The sequence below is a fragment of the Ostrea edulis genome, chromosome 2 (genome assembly GCF_947568905.1).
Source record: "Ostrea edulis chromosome 2, xbOstEdul1.1, whole genome shotgun sequence".
NCBI lineage: Eukaryota > Metazoa > Mollusca > Bivalvia > Ostreida > Ostreidae > Ostrea > Ostrea edulis.
The window spans coordinates 89535868-89557101 of NC_079165.1; the positions used below are offsets into that span (position 1 = coordinate 89535868).

The 21234-nt window shown below is 37.1% G+C and overlaps 1 protein-coding gene across 5 annotated transcripts in view; it reads left to right on the plus strand.

Moving 5' to 3' along the window:
* The window catches only part of LOC125678882 (neurogenic locus notch homolog protein 1-like), a 58082-nt gene that overhangs the window by 33687 nt on the left and 3161 nt on the right, over positions 1 to 21234 (plus strand). For 2 of the 5 annotated variants that reach the window (XM_048917652.2, XM_056155389.1), the window contains 23 exons: positions 3915 to 4151; positions 5140 to 5262; positions 6879 to 7067; positions 10204 to 10317; positions 11692 to 11805; positions 12340 to 12582; positions 13753 to 13866; positions 14424 to 14765; positions 14897 to 15127; positions 15213 to 15594; positions 15798 to 16005; positions 16148 to 16301; positions 16426 to 16977; positions 17216 to 17533; positions 17909 to 18063; positions 18239 to 18807; positions 18937 to 19088; positions 19219 to 19477; positions 19572 to 19674; positions 20044 to 20413; positions 20587 to 20738; positions 20853 to 21000; positions 21087 to 21184. In XM_048917652.2, the coding sequence (XP_048773609.2) occupies positions 3915 to 4151; positions 5140 to 5262; positions 6879 to 7067; positions 10204 to 10317; positions 11692 to 11805; positions 12340 to 12582; positions 13753 to 13866; positions 14424 to 14765; positions 14897 to 15127; positions 15213 to 15594; positions 15798 to 16005; positions 16148 to 16301; positions 16426 to 16977; positions 17216 to 17533; positions 17909 to 18063; positions 18239 to 18807; positions 18937 to 19088; positions 19219 to 19477; positions 19572 to 19674; positions 20044 to 20413; positions 20587 to 20738; positions 20853 to 21000; positions 21087 to 21184 (5327 nt within the window). Of the gene's footprint in view, positions 1 to 3914; positions 4152 to 4790; positions 4947 to 5139; positions 5263 to 6878; positions 7068 to 10203; positions 10318 to 11691; positions 11806 to 12339; positions 12583 to 13752; positions 13867 to 14423; positions 14766 to 14896; positions 15128 to 15212; positions 15595 to 15797; positions 16006 to 16147; positions 16302 to 16425; positions 16978 to 17215; positions 17534 to 17908; positions 18064 to 18238; positions 18808 to 18936; positions 19089 to 19218; positions 19478 to 19571; positions 19675 to 20043; positions 20414 to 20586; positions 20739 to 20852; positions 21001 to 21086; positions 21185 to 21234 lie in introns of all 5 variants that reach the window. The other 3 variants (XM_048917651.2, XM_048917654.2, XM_048917653.2) reach the window with 2 other exon arrangements.

The window sequence follows — 21234 nt, forward strand, 5'->3', positions numbered from 1 at the left end:
AGTTAACACAATGCATGTCCATCAGTACTAGAAATGACTCAGTGAACACAATGCAAGTCCATCAGTATTAAAAACTACTCAGTTAATACAATGCATGTCCATCAGTACTAAACACTACTCAGTTAATACAATGTAGTCAATCAGTACTAGAAAGTACTCTGTTAATACAAATCCATTAGTACTAGAAACTACTCTGTTGAAACAAGTCCATCAGTACTTGAAACTACTCTGTTAATACTAGTCTATCCAGTACTAGAAAGTACTCTGTTAATACTAGTCCATCAGTACTAGAAACTACTCTGTTAATACTAGTCCATCAGTACTAGAAACTACTCTGTTGAAACAAATCCATCAGTACTAGAAACTACTCTGTTAATACTAGTCCATCAGTACTAGAAAGTACTCTGTTAATACTAGTCCATCAGTACTAGAAACTACTCAGTTAATACTAGTCCATCAGTACTAGAAAGTACTCCGTGAATACTATGTGACAAAATCTAAAAGAAGATATTGAATTCAAGAAACAATGGACGTGTGCAGTTTATGAAGAAAAACACCATATGTATGGTTTGCAGTTTTGAATGCTTCTTATAAAATAATTACATTAGCTCTAGGAAAACCAGGAAAGATTCTTGAAGAAGGTAAAATTATATCTCTCTTGAAATTTATGCCCTGTTCACATGGATGCACACTAAATTTTTCTTTGTATTGAATTTAATGCAAAGTAAAAAAATGCGCATTATATTGATTGAAATTAGATAGTGTTCACACAGTGGTAATGCGAAGTAAACTAAATTTGTATGCATTTCCGAATTAACAGGAAATAGTAGAAGTAAGTCTAAATAAATGAAAAAGAAATATTTTTCAAATATGACTGGCAAGTCTTTTGATTTTTTTGTGAAATGACTTCCAGGCTATATGAAGAGTATCTGTACAAGTATTATTTAGTATGCCTATGCAGAGCACAAATCTATAATGACAGTGTTTTGTATGTGGTTTTTTGTGATTAATATGATTTTAATTAGTTTTTTGCTCAAAAATAGCAAAAATATATATAGTTGACCATGGATATGATGCACGAAAAAACCCAAATTTGCCATTACGCATTTGTCTACATTTTGTCCACATTAGCTTCACTTTGCGTTTATGGGGAGCTAATGGGAAGTGAATTTAATGCGCATTAAAGATGCAATGTAAATTTTAATTCCAAGTAAACTAATGTGTATTAAAACCTCCACGGTTCAGATTTAATGTGCATTAACTTATGTTAAATGCGAATTAAATTCTCCATGTGAACAGAACATTAGTATGTGACTTTGGTTGATTGGAGTTCCTGTTTTGGTCAGTATGATATATTCTCTCTTTATGGACAGATAAAATTTGGGTAATATTTAGATCACAAAGACTAACTGTGAATTAGGAAGTGGTTGTGACAATGGGAGATAGATGCCTGAGTATATCAATGAGGCTTAGACTCTTTGAAGACTAAACAACCGACTGTCGTCATCTGTTTCACTGACATTTATGATTACAAGACTGACAGTCCACAACTGGACAGGGCATGGCTAATGCCATTCTCATTTCAGAAAACATTATTTTATCATTGTTTATGTTGTCACAAAAGCACGAGTTGCATGTTCTTATAAGCTCTAGATATAATGGACTTGCTTCTGGTGGTGTCCCAGTGTGGTCAATGCGATGTCAAGGATTAGCAATCTCTAGGGCAGGAACTGAAATTTATTTAAGAATAATTTGAATAATATCAGCGAGGAATGCCATAATTTGTTCGCTAGTCCTATAATACTTGCAGCTTTGAAATATTGATTGAGGTATATTTCTGAATACTTGATCAGGGAGAGGCTTTTTGTGTCAGAGCATCAATGAAAAAGAAGTGTCTGACTTCTTCTAAAACCTCCCTACAAAAGGGGCAGGTGCTCTCCTCAGGTGAAGATTAAAAAACTGGCTTAAGTGTGAGAAGATTCCAAATAGGTCATTGTAACAAAACCGAGCCTTCAGGTGAAGAAAGAACAAATAAACAGCCCACAAAATGAATCGTGGAGACTGAGGAAATATTGGTAAAATTGTGTGAACAGAGAATAGTATTGTAGATGTAAAATAGCCAGACAATGTTCTGCATAGAACATTTTAAAAAGTCTTATTTGTACAAATTACCGAACGCATTGTGCAGAAAGCAAAGAGAAGTGGGGAAGATTTTGGTCATTTTTTGTGAATTCTCCCACAGTCCACAATACATTTACAACAATGACGAGGTCATTTAGGTTCCTATTGGTCCAATGACTTGTCAAACGTTCCAAGTGCCATTTCCTCCAAATTATGGCTGGTTGATATGGGGTCATGTGACCATGTCTTGGCTGTGGTATTGGTCGGATTTTCTTGTTCTCTGTATGGGTGATAAATTGTAACATCTTGTATTCAGGACACGACTCTCAGTTTAAGTAGAAAAAGTCCCATTCCTTTATGATCATGACAGTCTTTGACTATGATGACTGAACTGAAGTAGATAATGATGTGAACATGGACCTTGTGAATCACAATGCCTCTCTAGTTCTTTATATCCTAATTAGGATTTGTACATTTTCATTGAAGTTATCATGTTTCATTATTTTGGATAGTTTTGAATTACTAAAGAATTTAGTTGAGCTTTTTTTCCTCACAAGTTATTGCTGTTTATTTATTCTGAGAAGTTTGTTTGAAGAGAATTTGTCCAAACTCTTATATGTCTACATCATCAAGCATAGAGAAAATGTATGTTATTATATGTAGGTTGCAAGTTGAAGAAGTAATAAAAGGAACAAGGAAGTATATTGCTTCGAATGAGTACAGGTTTCTGAGTATAACGTGTACATGCCACATTTTACTTACCGTCATTCATCGTAATTCATGTCCTTATAGCCTCATTTTCCGTATTAATCTATGATTCATGTTAGTCTGATTTTGGTGGTACTGTTCCACCTTTTGACCTGCTTCTAAAATGATGAAAAGTTTCTATTAGATTTTGAAACTAATTGTTTAAGCATCAGAAGTAATCACTAATTCTGTTAGTAAGGAGGTATGATATCTCAGATAAAGAGTGTGGAGAGAACATCATCAGTCATTGTCAAAAAATGTTATCTTCTAAAAGGGTTGATAAAAAAGGTTTGGTACTAGCATTGAAAATTTATTTCAAATTTGAAGAAATGTAAATGTGCAGATCCCTAAATGTCTATCTCAGTTTTTCAAAGATGATTTAATGTTTATAATGTCATAAACTTCTGTAAGCTCAGCTTTGGTGCTAAGATACCCTTGATAATGAACCATAAAAGAGTTTATGAGGGGCATTTTCAATTCTTTGTGATCGACAGTCTACGTTAGATATATAGGGTGCAGAAAAATACGTAATATGATGCATTGGTCTGAGTCCAAGGACACAGCTTTTCTGCTGTCAGGGATGAACCATGAATGATCATAACATGTTTATCGTGATGGTTCAATCTGCACACTCGTGTGTATTTCTCTTGAATATTCTCCAGTATATTTTGTATACAACTCTATGAAGTTTTGGTGGAATGTTGATTATTTGGTGTCATTTTCACTTCAAAACTTATGAATATTCTTCAAACAAACTACCATGAAAACCTCTAGAACTGGCAAAAGTGAATTTTGACATTTTATGGAACAATCATAGGATGTCTTAATTGATTTTTATGAAATTAATCATATGAAGTAGTTAATATGAGATTGAGAGATAATGTATCTCAAGAGAGTATTTTCATGCTGGCATTATAGTCTCAAAACTTTCTAATCAGCCCTCTTTAGTTAATTTTTTTGCAGAATTTTGTGGAAGGATATAAATGATTTTTTTTTTTTTTTTTAAATTTGGTTAAATTGTAAAATATTACTGATTTCATTTGTAGGACAATTTTGTGAGAAGGATGTTGATGAATGTCGCATTTACCCCAATATATGTAAAAACGGAGCTACTTGTTTGAACCGCCCAGTTGGGAATTACACCTGTATCTGTGTCAACGGCTGGACTGGTCATGACTGCAGCAGGAACATTGACGACTGTAAGGACAATCCGTGTTATAACGGCGGGACGTGTCACGATAAAGTCGGATCATACTACTGTGAATGCCCCCACGGAAAGACAGGTAACATGAAGTCAAAATACGTACTCAGCTATAAAAAAATTACCAACATAAGCTTTTGTAGAAGTAATGATGATTTTATCAATTGCTCGTGGCAGTCAAATCCATTAAAGGGAAGTAACTGATGATTTTACAAAGTTGATTTTCATTGAATAATGTAAATAATGAATTGTGACAGATACTTGAATGTCACGATGGCTTTTATTTTGAAATATCTAACTTTCTTCTTGTTGATATGAGAAAAATATCAGATGTGTGTACAGTAAAATCATTTAGTATGAGCACGGATACAGGAATAATAATTATAACAAAGAAACCGAGTTCTACTGTACACACATGTGAGTGAATCATTTGTGTAACCAGACATGATTGGAATAAAAAATAGCATCCTGAAAAAAGATGATGTATTTATATGAAAGCATGTATTCTAAGTTTGGTGCCAAATTGTATGTACAGATTGCTCCGAACTAAAGATTGCTCATATTATCTGGTGATACAAGCTATACTATGCTCTAAAATTGCATGAAATTCCTACTTGATGAAGAAATCTAGTTCTACTTTGTAAAACCTGAAAACTTGGCTTGCATAATTTCTGCATGTCACTGCATGACTTTGATCCTCTGCTTAAATTCTTTTACTCAGGCCTGCGATGCCATCTGGAGGATGCATGCACAAGTAGCCCCTGCCATGAGGGGGCTAGTTGTGAGACCTCCCCTATTAATGGAGACCCCATCTGCTCATGTAAACGAGGCTGGACTGGCAGTGACTGTTCTGTGGATGTAAATGAATGCCATGAAAGTGAGTACACTTTCCTATCTCTAAGCCATTGTTCCAAGTTCTGTACTCACCAAGGGGCAATACTCTTTCCCTCAGCTACAGAAACTTCCCCATAAATCCTGACATCTACTCTGGCTTGGTCTGTATATACTTACTGTGCTAATCCATGGACCAAGCTATGAAACTTGTCTACACATTTTTAAATCGTGTTCAGAAAATGAGATACCTGAAGATATTGGTGATGTGGTACTGGCTCAGAATCGTGATATGAATTGTCAGTGTGTCTCTGGTTGGAAGGCTGCTGATTGTTTGACGGACATAGATGAATGTAGTCCAGGTAGGAAACAGAAAGTAAAGCATACCATGTTATTGACAGTATTTCTGTATAAGTCTGGCCGGTTTATCAGGTGTGCACTGTGTAGCCACTAGCATCTATATATAAATGTTTACAGCACTCGGAACAACTCGCATTGGAATCCCATGTGAGAAGATTCTGAGTTATTTCATTTATATGTGACGCGTCTGTTTGATTCCATCATTAAAGCCATCTTTAACCTATCAATAAATCAAGTGGTGGAAATGAAATGAATATGAATAAAGAATTTTGACTAATTGTACTGGATTGGTATAGGCAGCATGTTCTGATTAGAATTCAGTTGGAACAGACAGGATTGTTGAAAAAGGTATGCAGATTCAAAAGAAGGAGGTATCCAAGGAGTATTTGTTCATGGAGTATGTGTGTTTCAAATAAATCACGCTCAGAGTTTATCCACAACTACAGTTCAAGACTTTCCTCTCTGATTTCTTGTGTTTAGTGCACACACTTTTATAAGTAAAATTATCCATTATAAAGTGGGGGTGTGCATTGCATACAGCCCCTCCCTCCCCTCCCCCCCCCCCCCTTCCTCCCCCAAAATCTTGTAGTTCTAAGAAATGTGTAACCTTGATGGTGTGTGTTGCACATACAGTATGTATGAGATATTGAAATAATTTTCACACTGTTATCTTTAAAAATAATGTTTTCAGTGTGCGAAACTAACTTTAAAGTCCTATAGACTTTCGGTCCATAGTCATTTTATTTCCTATAGACCACAACAAATTCCTATAGACCAAAATTTATTATGCAATATTCATTGTTATCTAAAAATAAATAATAAACACAAATTCGGTTTGGTAATTTGTTCATAGTTTAATTACATCCTTTTTCAATTTCATGCACGTCAAGCTTTTCAATTAGAATTTCGTTTTCTTTTTCATTTTTTTCCAGCTCAGTTTCACTGCCTGATTCTTCATCTAAGTCACATTTACTACGTTTCATTTTCTCATGATTTTCTGCGACTTTAGCCTTGCTGGAACTTGTTGTACCGACTGCTTTCTGTTTGATTCAAGTGCGTGCACCCCCTTCCACATATTTTTAAAACCGTTCAAAAAGGACATTCTGAATTTGCACGAAAATGGCGTACATTGAAGTAAATATCAAGTTGAACAACACACACACACACACACACACACACTCACACCCCACCCCACCCCCGTTGAAAATGGAATAATCTGATTCGAATGATTTGTAATTACATTGTGGAACATTTTATTACAGCTGATGGGTGAACAGAAACATCAGCATACTACATATAAACTGGTCCCATTTCTCATATGTTTAATAAGCAGTGGGGAACCAGTTTTTTACTCAGAATTCCTATAGACAAGTCGGTCTATAGCTATTTTGATTGTTATAGACCGACTCGATTTTCTATAGACATTGTCTATCGGTCCATGGTTAATTTCGCACACTGTGTTTTGTTCTTTTGTCTATTCTGTTTTTTAGTGCTGGTATACATCTTGTTTTCATGTTTTGTTCTTTTGTCTATTCCGTTTGTTAGTGCTGGTATACATCTTGTTTTCATGTTATTTTCTCCACTATTTGATGCTATGTTTTCATGCTGTCTATTTTAGGTTCTGTATCACCATGTGAACATGGAGGAACCTGTGTGAACACACCCGGGGCATTTAAGTGTGATTGTGTTGTGGGGTACACGGGCCCGAGATGTGAATCCAACATCAACGAATGTCTGTCCAATCCCTGCCACAATGAGGGAACGTGTTTGGACCTGGCTGGAATGTTCCGTTGCATCTGCATGCCAGGCAAGTACCACAACGAATAACCCAATATAGGCTCTGAAATGTACTACTACACTGGTTACATGCTTCTCTCTCATAATGAAATGCTTTTTACATTGTCCATATGGACGAAACATTTCTAACGCGAAACAAAACACTTTTACAGGAAAGAAAATGATTTCTGCTTCGAAACGATTCACATGCTTTGGCCCCGTTCTAAATATTTATTTCAAATTTATCCATTCATTCCTTGAATTACTTTGGTTGAATTTATTTTTTTGTTTACATACATATTTTTAAAATATTTTGGTATTAGATTGATTCATTTATTTCAAATTCAGTTATTCATTTATCACTTATTTGATGATAGATTTATATTGTATATGTATCCATTTGCTGCCCTTTGTGTACCATACACATTCTTTCTTCCTGAAATTACGACTTGTAGTTTTCGGTACTGGGAAGTTAGAAAAATATCATGCATGGAAACAAAACCAAATTTCCTCTTTTTCTTGGAACACCGGAGATTGTTATTGCTGATATTGTGGTTTTGAATTATTGAAGAATTTGGTTACATTATATTGCTTTTTTGGTCACAAGTAATTGCTGTTTAATTGATTTAAGAAATCTGCCTAATCTTCTTATGTATATGTCTGCATCATTAAGCATAGATAAAATATATGTTAGTATATGTAGTATGTTGGTTGCTGAAAAAGTAATAAAGGAACAAGAAGTATATTGGTTTGAATGAGTACAGGTTTCTGAGTATAACGTGTACGTGCCACATTTTACTTACCGTCATTCATCGTAATTCATGTCCTTACATCCTCATTTTCCGTATTAATCTATGATTCATGTTAGTCTGATTTTGGTGGTACTGTTCCACATTTTGACCTGCTTATAAAATGATGAAAATTTTCTGTTGAAAGTGCTTTGATTGTGAAATAAGGAGCAATTAAGAATTTTTATATGATACAGATTTCATTATCAAAGAGCAAAAATTTAAATTGTTTTGTCTTTACAAAAGTTTTTCAATATCATTCAATGATTCAATTTATGTTATAAGTTGCATGCTTTTGATACAGAATGATACGAGTCTTTCGCGAAACAAAAGCTTTCTATGTAGTTGTCCCATACTTTGTACACAAAAAATGTTTATTACATGAAATGATACATTTTGTACACAAAATGAAAGGCTTTTAAAGCAATACAAAACTTGGTTGTTCTTTAGGTGTAGTAGTATGTTGAGGGTGTGTAGGATTCTTGTCGGAAATGTGACAGAAATACATTGAATTTTGAATTGTTGCGGACAGAAAATTAAGAGGATTGTCTGATGAATTAGAATTACAAGTAGGATCATGAAGTTATTTTTTAATTTGAAAGTAGAGATATTTTCTTGTGTCTGTGTTTAGTTCCCATAATTTTTAATGCAGAATTTTAGAAAATTCATTTTTCTCATGACACTGTTTTGCCCTGATTTTCTGTTCTTCTTTGTGTTGGGGAGCACCTCTACCACGTGTAAGAAGAGCTGGGTCTATTTGTTAGGCAAGGTAGATTTAAAAAGTGTCTGCATATCTCAATGTTGGTTTACTCTTTCAAATATCTGTTCATCAATTAGTTTCAGATATTAAATTGAGCATATAAGATATAAGGTGGTTTTTTTTGTATGAGACTTGTGGGACAAAATCCTGAAAATAGTAGGGATTTTGTTGAGATTTATTGGCATTAATGATAATATAATGAAACCATTTCTATGATCATGTAAAGAGGGAGAAGTTTTGAAAAAGATATTGTTTCGAATGTGGGCTCTTGTTTGATCTGATGAGAAGTCAGGAGTTTTGACCTCGGAAGGTTTTCATACCATGAGTCTGCTAATCTATGCCAATCAGCACTTTTAAAGTAATAGACTGTACAAATTAGAACAAAACAGGTTAGGAATCTGGAAATCTAACCAACAGCCCCCTTCACAATACAGCTAAAAGATCATTCTGATACCCAACCATTTAAAAAAAAAATAGGAAAACTGTTCCGTTTATTGTTGAGCAGATGTGGGGTCTATTGTGTACTCAGGATAGCTGTATTTGTGAATAGCGCACATTTTCAGAGCGCAACACATCAAGTCCTGGTTGTGCAAAAAGAAGGAAAGAAAAGGATGAAACTTTAAACTTCAAGGTTAAATTCTTTTCTCATTAAACATAGACTTTGAAAAAGATACAAAATTTGTGTAGCGAAACTTTTATCTTCAGGAGTCACTCTTTAGGGCTGATCATAAGTGATAGCATTAATTCTTATTGAGGCACATGCACGAAAATTAATACAAGAGCATAAACTTCCAATAACATAGGCGTAAAGAAAAATAGTGTGGCAAGGTATGAAACAACAAGGACGCAGTTCTTTGTAATGGGAACATATGTTTCATGTATTTGTCTGAATAAGTTTTTTGGTACAAGAGCAACTGTTTTAATAAGAGAAATCCCATAATTATCCCCTCCATTCTGGTTGGTGCAGGGTTGGAGAGTTCCCACGATCTGAGGTCATTAAAATGTTTTTTTTTCTATGTTGCAAGTCTAGATAACATCTGTAATTGTGTTACATACTCTGATGTTAGCCTGCAGTGAAGAAAACTTAGAGTACTTCAAACCTGGCTGTGTGTAACTCTATCATTATCCACTGCTCCTTCATTGATTTCATTCTCTTGTGAAAATTGATTTATTAAAAGTTATTTTTGATGTAAAATATTAAATAAAAGGATCAAAGATACGAGCACGGTGTGAAAAGAACACTCTCCCCAGTCGACGGTAAATGTACAAATCTTTTGACTAAGTAGACGTGAAGCCTGGATTTCAAAGTTTTAGGGATATATATATGAAATTGATTAAGCCTATTTAGTCGTAAAATTCAAAAAGAGAAAAGTGGTTGATATTGTATCAATTTGTTATATCTTATTTATTGGTTAGAGAATTTAAATTTCAAGAAAAGAAAAAAATTGGTGAATTGCCATGCTTCACAAGCATCTAGCCTGTTCCGTCTTGCATTTTGTTCGTGTAGTCGGTGCGTTTAGGTGGCTTTGTAATCATTTAGGTAGAACTGGTGTAGATTGCTTAATTATATCACACATCTTGCGTGTTTAATAGAAGGTTGTTGTTTTGGTATTTTACAGGATATAAGGGAACCCTGTGTGAACATAATATAGATGAATGTGAAAGCAGCCCATGTAGAAATGGAGGAATCTGTGAAGATCTGATCAATAAATTCAAGTGCAACTGTCCATCAGGTAAACACCCCCTCCTCCCCTCTTCCCCCTCCCCTCTTCCCTCTTCCCCCTCCATCAGGTAAACACACCCCTCCCCTCTTCCCCCTCCATATACCCTCCTCACAAGTGTATTGATACATATGAAATAAAAAAAAACCCAACAGTAATAAATGAGATAGATGATGAGATATATAAACCTCTTTATGGCATCCATATAATTCGGGGGAAATAATGGTACAATAGACCGTACATAGTAGCGATTCCGGGTCGTTAGTACTTGGAAATACAAGTAGTACTATAGTCATTCAGGTTCTTAGTCTGCCATACTTGAAGTTGTTGTACGGAGTAACTCCCATTCGAGAGGAATTAAGTCCTTTTTCTATGACATTATCAAAAGGTTCATCCTAGTACAGCACAGTGAAAGTAAAACAGAGGTCAGCAAACAGAAATCTTGTGAAAATTGTTCAACAACAAAGGATAGGTTTACGATTTTCACATTACTATGAAGATGGCTACTGGTACTTGAATATAGATTTATAGCCTTGATATATTTCTCAGAATTTTAGAATTGTTTGTCGGTGGAAATTGCATTTATAACAAGACTTAAATTTATGTACTGAATATCAGGGAGTGTACTAATTTTTATTCTTGGATTGGCATATCTTTGGGTGGGGAAATATGCAAGTTCATCTTAAATTGCTTTATTTAGTATAAGTACATCTCTTTGAAAGCTGTTTGCATAAAGTTTAGATAAAGAAAAATAACAGTAAGCGGATAAAGTGGTCTGTGTGGATGGATTTGTGTTAGTGTTTGAAGCATGATCTAAAACTACCCTATGTAGTCATTAGAAGATTTGTTTCCTTCGGAATCTCTATCAGTAAAAAGAACCCTGGTTTGTCTGGCTAGCCAGAGATTAGAATCTGTTTGTTTTTGCCATGGGACACTTTTTATTATCACGAATGGATGGGAAATCTTGATTAGGGGGATAGATTATATTCTGTGAGATAATTTAGTGATCACTTACAAATGATTTAATCTCACAGTTGTAAAGAATGCATGAGTTGCTCAAGCGGAGAGCACATGTCATCAGTGATTGCCCACTGAAGCATGCACTGTGGTGAGAAAAATGTGAGAGTGCAATACAAATTTGCATAGTGTTTTCTGTACAAATAAACTGTTAACTGTTCAGAAAATGAAGGAGAGAAAAAAATAAGGCCCGTAATCGTTAAAAGAAAATGCTTTAAATGCAAGTCATTAAGTTCTTGCATAGTTTTCTTTTATAAGTGTAATTTATGGCAAAATTTGCTTTTGAAATAATTATTGATTCGTAAAATTGGGGGAATTTAATGAGTCATTGTGCAAAACAGAGTGTAATTTTGGAGAGTAATTTTGTAGGTTTTGAGGGAGCAACGTGTAGCATCAACATCGATGAGTGTGCTGACAATCCATGCCAGAATGGGGCAACCTGTGTAGATGATATTGACAGTTTCACTTGTTCCTGTGCACATGGTAAGGTCCAAGGAAACAAATACATGAAATAAACACCTCTTTTCATTTTTGATTGAAGAGAGAAATAGTTCAACGAATAATGACAGATTCCACAGAAAAAATGATACATATTTTCATCTACAGCTGCAGCATCCTTAGGTCAGAAAAAAAAAATATGACATACATGTAGTATGTTTAATGTTTTAATGATAGATCGTGGTACATTCTGTAACACCTTTATCAATCTGATACTGGAAAACAGCTGCACTCTCTCTATATGTAGCACCTGGTAAAATGCTATTGTTATGTTTGTGTACATTCTGTAAATGTTTCCTGCTGCTTAAAACATACCTGTTTAGAGAAGTGATGCCTTCCTAAAAAGTGTTACACAGAGGAGAAAGTTGGCAGGTTATCTTCTGCTCTTCATTATAACCAGGATATTTTCGTAAATGCAGAACAAAAATTACAAGTTTTTGTTAAATAAAGAAAATTAATGCAGACTTTACAAGTGCATTTCTGTTTTGTCAGTCAACCAAATTGTTTGTTTTTGTGTAGGATACCAGGGAGACCTATGTCAAACTAATATCAATGACTGTGTGGGAGTCACATGCTACAATGGGGGCACCTGCCAGGATCTTCTGGGGCGGTACGAGTGCCAATGTCTCCAGGGTTTCACTGGGAACCACTGCGAGACGGACATTGATGAATGCGAATCCCAGCCCTGCAAATATGGGGGAACCTGTCACCCCATTCAGAACGGGAATGGATATGAATGTCGCTGTCCTAAAGGAACGACAGGTAAGATTTGTTTCCCTTGACTACGGAGAGGCCGGGCAGTTGATGATGGGTCATTGCAGAAACTTTGTTGGTCAACCAGCTGGATGAAATGGTTAATGACTGTTTATTCTGAAAGGAAATTCTTTTTATCTTGGGTCTTGTAAGAAAAAGCTGGTCAGAACTTTTATGAAGGGCAACGTTTTTCTGTGAATCTATGTAGTGGACATTTATTTGTGTGCATAGCTATAAAGATTAGAGCAATATTCCTTTTAAGAAATTTGCTCTAGGAGTTTATTTAAGTAATATAATCAGAGTTGAATCAAAGGAAAACAGATTTATTTACTTGTCATCAGATGGAATTCAAATTTCATACAACACCCTGAATAAAATTCACTCAGGTAAATCGCCCAGGTAACAATGAAGGCATTCGGGTGAAGCTGTAAAAACACATTAATACTGAGTCATAGACAAGATCCTGGGAGTTTTGTTAAAGACATTGTCTATGTACAATGGAAGTCGATCATCAAGGGCAGATTTATATCAGGAGACCGCTCTGCTTCTCTCACCTGCCTAGACTTTTTCATGTATCCGAGAAAAAAAATTTCTTTCTTCACAATTACCATTTTTCAAATTAAATTTGTTTTCTAAATTTTGAAACAACCAAAAAAGAAAAGAAACGAAGATAAATTAGGAAAATACCCTGTGCATATACATGAAAGCAATTTGGTTGCTAGTCACGTCTGATAATGATTTGTATAATTTCCCCATTTTTGTCTGTTAGCGTGCAAACCAACTTTTTACTGTAATAAAGAGCATTCAAGTGCCCTACATAATCACAAGATAGGTAAGAGGAGTAATCCCAGTCACTTTGAAGGTGGTCTTTTGTTCCCACTCAGTGTAGATGGCATCTCGTTAAATGTTTGAACTCCTCAAGATGCATAACAATTTGTGGAGTTTCTTCGGTCTTCTAGATGGCATTCATCAGAAAGTTGTCACTCAATTCTCTACAACAAAATTAATTGCTAATGTGTAAAGAATTGATGTAAATCATATCGGGGGACAAGAATGTTCTTATCTGCCAGATATTATAGTCAGAGCTGTAGATTCAATTTGAAATGGATAATATACTCTAAAATGCAAAAAATAAAAAGAAATAAAAACCAAAAACTATGGAGATAATGCATATTTTAGGTATGAACTGCGAAGTAAATTTTGATGATTGCAAAGACAACCCCTGTATCAATGGAGCAACATGTGAGGATGGCTTAAACAACTATGTGTGCCGCTGCAGGCCAGGATACTCAGGTAACTTGCATAATTAATCAATGGATACACAGGTAACTTGTGTAATTAATCAATGGATACACAGGTAACTCGCATGATTAATCAATGGATACACAGGTAACTTGTATGATTAATCAATGGATACACAGGTAACTTGTATAATTAATCAATGGATACACAGGTAACTTGTATAATTAATCAATGAATACACAGGTAACTCGCATGATTAATTAATGCTACAAGAATGATGTGCATGATTGATAAATCACTGCAAGCAAGAATATAAAATGGTAACTCCAATAATTAATTCATCGCTTCGATGGGGGATTAAAGTTCTGCAGAATTTGGAAGATTGAAATATTTAGGAACCACAGTAAATATCTCTGTAAGTTATAAGTTGACTTGACGTAACCTTGTTGATTTGTAGGGTATCGCGGTAAGGTTATCTCTCTGTAAGTTATAAGTTGACTGGATTGCGGTAAGGTTATCTCTCTGTAAGTTATAAGTTGACTGGATTGCGGTAAGGTTATCTCTCTGTAAGTTATAAGTTGACTGGATGTAACATTGTTGATTTGTAGGGGATCGCTGTGAGAGTAACGTTGATGACTGCAACCCTAATCCTTGTCACAATGGAGGCACTTGTCGTGATCTAGTTAATGGTTTCCACTGCGACTGTCCGTATGGATACAATGATGATAGATGTCTGTCCAACGTGGACGAATGTGCCAGCAATCCTTGCTTGAATGGTGGTCAGTGTTATGATGGGGTCAGCAAATATACCTGTACCTGTCCCACGGGGTACGAGGGTATCCGGTGTGAGACGAAGACCAATGAGTGTGCGTCCAATCCCTGTCAACATCAAGGGGTGTGTCATGACCTAGATGGAAGATACAGATGTGACTGTGCTGCGGGATTTGCAGGTAAGCCTCGATTTACTATGAAATCAACAAGTGCTTTTATGAATTTCTATCAAATAAATATAGCAAACAAATCATTTGATACTTATTGAGAACAGAGATGTGTGGAATATTCAAATTTTGACTATTTACAGGTGTGAATTGCGAGACCAATATTGACAACTGTGCTACTAATCCTTGTGTGCATGGTTCATGCACTGATCTTGCTGACAACTACAAATGTCACTGTGAGATGCAGTGGACAGGCAAGAACTGTGACACAAAGCTGGACCCCTGTGCTTCCAACCCCTGTTTTCATCTTGCTACATGCTCTGTCTCTGCAGACTTTACCGATTTCTCTTGCTTCTGTCCCCAGGGCCTGACAGGTAAGGTTTCCAGAAGCAGTTGTTTTTTGTCAGCGTAATGTTTGATACATCTGAAGCAGGTAATGATTGAGCTGTAATTTTTTAGGTCGACATTGTAAGGATGACTATGATGAGTGCCTGAACACGCAGTGTTATTTTGGGGGTACCTGTGAAAACTCATATGGATCGTTTGAATGCAAATGTTCCAAGGGATACACAGGCCGTTTCTGCGAGTCCAACATTGATGATTGTGTGTCCTCCCCATGTCAGAATGGAGGCACCTGTTATGATCGAATTGCCAACTACACTTGCTTGTGTCCACCGGGATTCAGTGGTTACCACTGCCAGAACGATATCAACGAGTGTGCATCTAGTCCTTGTGAGCATGGTTCTGTATGCAATGACTACGTTAATTCGTATACCTGTACCTGTAATCCTGGGTATAGTGGCACTAACTGCCATATCAATGATGACGATTGCACAGACAGGTTAGTTTTATTTGGGGGAGGGGGGCAATCCACAGTCTCACTTTTAACTCATGCAATGAAAGGTTTAAAATTAAAAAAAGAAGAATTTTTGGCCTTTTACTATTGATTAAAGTTACAGTGTATATTTATTTTCATGCAGAAAATCTATTGTTGATGGTATCATCATGTACATGTTCTAACATTTTTTCACATTTGATTTACAGCTCCTGTTTGAATGGAGGCACCTGTCATGATCTGGTTAATAACTTTCGTTGTGAGTGTGCCCCGGGATTTCAAGGAATGAACTGTGAGATTAGAATTACCCCCTGTGATTCTAACCCATGTTTGGAGGGAGGTACCTGTGTCAATGACAAGAGCCTGACCTCATTCCACTGTGTGTGTCCGTATGGATTTACTGGACCAAGATGTGAAGTGAGAAACATGTCTCTTTTGCGCAGTCTTTTTAATGTGTTTAATTTGAAAGGTCATCTTCTGTAGTCTGCAGTAATTTTCAGATATCTTCATGAAATTTTACTAGTATATCAAGTGAATATATATTTTTTGGTTTCAACAGGCATTCCATGATTGGTGCACAGAAGGCCCGTGTATGAATGGGGGCACCTGCACTCAGTCCGCAAATACATACAGATGCAGCTGTCCCGCAGGATGGACAGGACAGATTTGTGACGTTCAGACCATAACCTGTGAAGTGGCAGCCAAATCCAAAGGTTAGCTCTTGCTTTCCGTTAAAAATGTTCTTATAGAAACTCTTTAAACAAGAAAATGCAAATGGGTGTTAAAAATGTACACATACCTCTTAAAATATATGGGACACATTGACTGTTGTTATAGGAGTAGCAGTATCTGAAGTCTGTCATCATGGAGGCACCTGTCATAATGTTGGCAACACCCACAACTGTTCATGTCGACCAGGCTATCAAGGAAGTTACTGTGAAACAGAAATCGATGAATGTCAGTCTGCGCCGTGTATGAATGGAGCAACATGTGTAGACCAGATTGGAGAATACAGATGTATTTGTCAGTTGGGTTTCCAGGGACTGAACTGTGAGCAGAATGTGGATGACTGTGCTCACGGTCCTTGTACTAATGGTGGGAAATGCCATGATCTAGACAATAACTTCACATGTTCCTGCCTGCCTGGAACAAGAGGCCTGCTATGCGAGCTGGATGAGAAGGACTGTTTTGTAGGGGCTTGTTTTCATGGAGGCATATGCATAGAGAAGATAAATGGATATGAATGTAACTGTAGACCGGGCTACATTGGTCCTCGGTGTGAGGGAGATATTAACGAGTGTCTGTCTAACCCCTGTGATTCTGTCGGTACACATAGTTGTATACAGATGGTCAATGACTACAGATGTGAATGTAATGTGGGATACAGAGGTGAGTAGAATATCGCTGTCATTTATCAGAATATTAAGAAAAGGGTGTAATGTTTTTGAGATGTAATATAACTGATGTGAAAACTATAAGCCCAGATTTGTAAATCATTTTTCTGTACAGTTTATCATTAACACAATCTGACATTGCAACTTTTGAAAGATAGTGAGAATGTAGGCATAAACTTGTGTGGCATGCTTTACCATGGTAGATGATTCATTGACTTTGTTTTCCGAAACAGGTCGGAACTGCAGTGAAAAAATCAACTTCTGCGAAAATCATCCATGTAAAAATGGAGGGCAATGTACCAGTGGAGATACCAAAGCCATCTGTTCCTGTCCTGAGCCTTACAGTGGCGAGCTGTGTGAGACCGAGATAACTGCCTGCAGCAGTGGACCGTGTCTGAATGCTGGAATCTGTCAGGTGATGGAAAAGAACCAGTTTCAGTGTATCTGTCCACCTGGGGTAGGAGGGGACACCTGTAACCTGGATATTCTCAATGAGTGCAACAAGACATACAACCCGTGTAAAAATGGGGGCACCTGTCAAGACAGAATGGGTAAGTCAGATCTCTATTGGATGCATTTGTTTTAACATGTTTTTAAAAAATTGTATTCATTCCTGATTTCTACTGGTGGCTGGGATAAAATTGAAATGCTTTAGTCTCATTAGTTTTCAAATACTTCAAGACTTTGTGATTTTGGTCCCCAAAATACAAATTCTTGGTGCATGAATTTGTCGTCATCTAACCTTTATTCTTTCATCTTGAATTTGAATTCTTATTTTCTTGATCTCTGGAGTTCATGGTCTTGCTCGTCCTTTAAAACAATGAAAATTGGTTAGCAAGAACTAATAATGAAAGTAGCAGCAATGGAAAAATAAGAGAAATGTAATATCCAATGGTTCTTAAAGAGAGTCTTGTTTATATATACAGGAAAATACGAATGCTTGTGCCCTAGAAATTATGTGGGCGTTCATTGCGAGAGATACGACTCATCCAACCCGGGAGTTCCCCAGACCACCTCAGTCACAATCGATATTTGTGTGTTGAACGGCTGCAAAGTTAAGGCTCAGAATGGACTCTGTGAGGTAAGGGTTTCTTTTTATATATTTGTAGATTTTTATAGAAAATAATGAAGATCGCTTGAATCAGATCTCAAGTTTTATATCTGATTCCTCAAGTTCAGAGATACAGCAATACAATGTTACATGTATGTTTGGTGAATTGACCTCACAAGAAGTGGATGTGTTTGTATATTTATAGGAGGAGTGTAACCGGGCTCAATGTCAATACGACGGGGGGGACTGTTCACTGGGAGTCCCACATCTCTACAGGAACTGCTTCAACCCTGAGTACTGCGCCAGCAAATACAATAACAGCGAGTGTGACCACCAGTGTAACGTCGAGAGTTGTCTGTACGACGGAGGGGACTGTCAAGTACATAAGGATTGCAATCCATTTGGCAATTACTACTGTGACAGTTTATACAACAATGGGCTGTGTGATGAGACCTGTAACGTCAAGGAATGTAACTGGGATGGTAGTGATTGTAAGAAAAAAGCAACTGCTCGATCTCCTGTTAAGGGTACCATGATTGTGTATGTCAAGGTCTCTCCGGCAGAGTTTCTGAGAAAAAGGGCGTTATTCCTGCGACAGCTTGGCTTGTTATTGAATGTACTAGTTGAAATCAAGAGGGATGCTAACAATAGTTTTATGGTGTACCCCTGGGAACCAGCAGTACAGGAACGGACCAAAAGATTTGCAGATGCTGCATTAGAGGGACTGCTTCAGAGGTTTAGGAGAGCATTGGCACCATCTACTGAAACCAACGGGTAAAGTTTACATGTTGTAAACATCTGATATGACCATTGTTCTTTTTAAGTTGAATAGTTGAATTTCAAGGGTAGAATAGTTGAGAGGAGATAGAAGCGGTGTTTATCTTATGTATCCTATCTTTACAGTACCAAGGTCTTCCTAACTCTGGATGCCAGTAGTTGTATTGCAGTTAATGTAGGCCAGGACTGTATCACAAATTTGGACACTGCTACCCAGGTGTTTGCAGTGGCAGTGAAAAATGGATATGACACTGGTGTTAAAGTGGAAAGAATTGAAAGTAAGTTATAGAAATGCTGTGGATTTGTTGAGGTATTTTTTTTGTGTGTGAATTACAATCAAATTTGTACAAGCATGTTGGTTATAAACATCTGAACTCAATGACTATGATAAAATGTTTTCCTTGACAGTGAAAGAATGCAGTGATAAGGAGTGTGGTGATGTGGTGGAACCAACAGGAACCACCAACATGACCTACATTTATGTAGCGGTGTCTGTGGCTGGTGTTCTTATCATGATCGTTGTGGTAATCTTTGTGCTGTCCCGCAAAAAAACGGCTCATGGAGTGACATGGTTCCCTGAGGGATTTTTCATGAGTTCCTCTGGACCAAAGTCAACAGGGCCTCCACGCACCGCTAAGAGAAGGGTACCTGATGGAGAGGAAATGATGTAAGTGTAAAATAGTGGATAATTTTTGTATTGTGTTAACAGGAATGTTAAAGGTCCAGGTGGGTAATTATTTTAATTTGTATTGTGTTGACAGGAATGTTAAAGGTCCGGGATGTGACGACCTGAATACCCAGATCTCCTCACCTGCTTGGGATACGGATGATGAAATGTGTCAACCCAAAGCAAAACATGCTAAGGTACAGTCCTTTATAATTTCACTGTATTGTGGTGTGCCTGTGTACAGTCCTTTATAATTTCACTGTATTGTGGTGTACCTGTGTACAGTCCTCTATAATTTCACTGTGTTGTGGTGTGCTTGTGCACAGTCCTCTATAATTTCACTGTATTGTGGTGTACCTGTGTACAGTCCTCTATAATTTTACTGTATTGTGGTGTTCCTGTGTACAGTCCTCTATAATTTCACTGTGTTGTGGTGTGCTTGTGCACAGTCCTCTATAATTTCACTGTATTGTGGTGTGCCTGTGTACAGTCCTCTATAATTTCACTGTATTGTTGATGGGGTCTGAATTGTAAATAGAGTTACATGCTTTTTGTACTATTTTCAGATGGAGACTCACAGCAAACAGTTAGAACAGGTGCTTTCTCCCCCATCAACAGACATGGACAACAGACAATGGACCCCCAGGCATCTGAATGCTGCCAATATTCCTAACGAACAAATGGCTCTAACTCCTCCCTATGACAGTGAGCACACCCACGTGAATGATGTGGATGTTAGAGGGCCAGGCGGGTTCACTCCCTTGATGCTGGCCTCATTCCGTGGGAATGGTCTGGATACAGGATGTGACAATGAGTCGAGTGGATCAGGATCTGGTGAAAGCAGTAACAGTGGTGACTCTGATGACAAGTCTGTAGAAGTCATTCAGGCTCTGCTGGTACAAGGGGCCGAGATCAATGCACAGACAGACAGGACAGGTAAAAACTTCAGCACTGAATGTGAAGCATTACACACATGTACGTTTCTTCTCATTGACACAAATATCACATTTATCTTTAAGAGAGGGCAATGTGTAAAGATATGCTCTATATCAATAAGTATTTAGACGACATTTTATTACCCGTGACCTAAAATGTCCTTGTATTTTCAGGTGAGACCTCCCTTCACCTGGCTGCTAGGTATGCCAGGGCGGATGCTGCCAAGGTTTTGTTAGATGCCGGGGCAGACTGTAACGCAGAGGACATCACCGGGCGGACTCCATTACACGCCGCCATTGCCGCTGATGCCGTGGGCGTCTTCCAAGTGAGACATTTTAAATCTTTTTTCCATGTAACAAAAAATGCATCTTTCTTTCAGATTTGTTGTAGAATGTAATTGTATTTTTAAAAACATGAATTCACCCCTGATCTCTTGCAGATTCTTTTGCGCAATCGATCTACAAACTTGAATGCAAAAGCCCAGGATGGGACGACCCCAATAATCTTGGCTGTGAGAATGGCTGTAGAGGGAATGGTAGAGGAGTTGATCAAGTCAGATGCTGACATCAACATGACAGATGAATATGGTAAGATTGTCAGCCATGAATTTGTCCATACTTCGTAACTCAACTTGATTTGAGATGGATTGAGAACATTCATTGTTTCTTTGCAGGTAAAACGGCCCTCCACTGGGCTGCAGCAGTGAATAATTCGAAGGCAGCTCATACTCTGCTACAGAATGGCGCTAACAGGGATGCCCAAGACGCAAAGGCAAGCACTGAACATTAACCAAGGCAGAAGCAATAGTAATGATGTCTCTA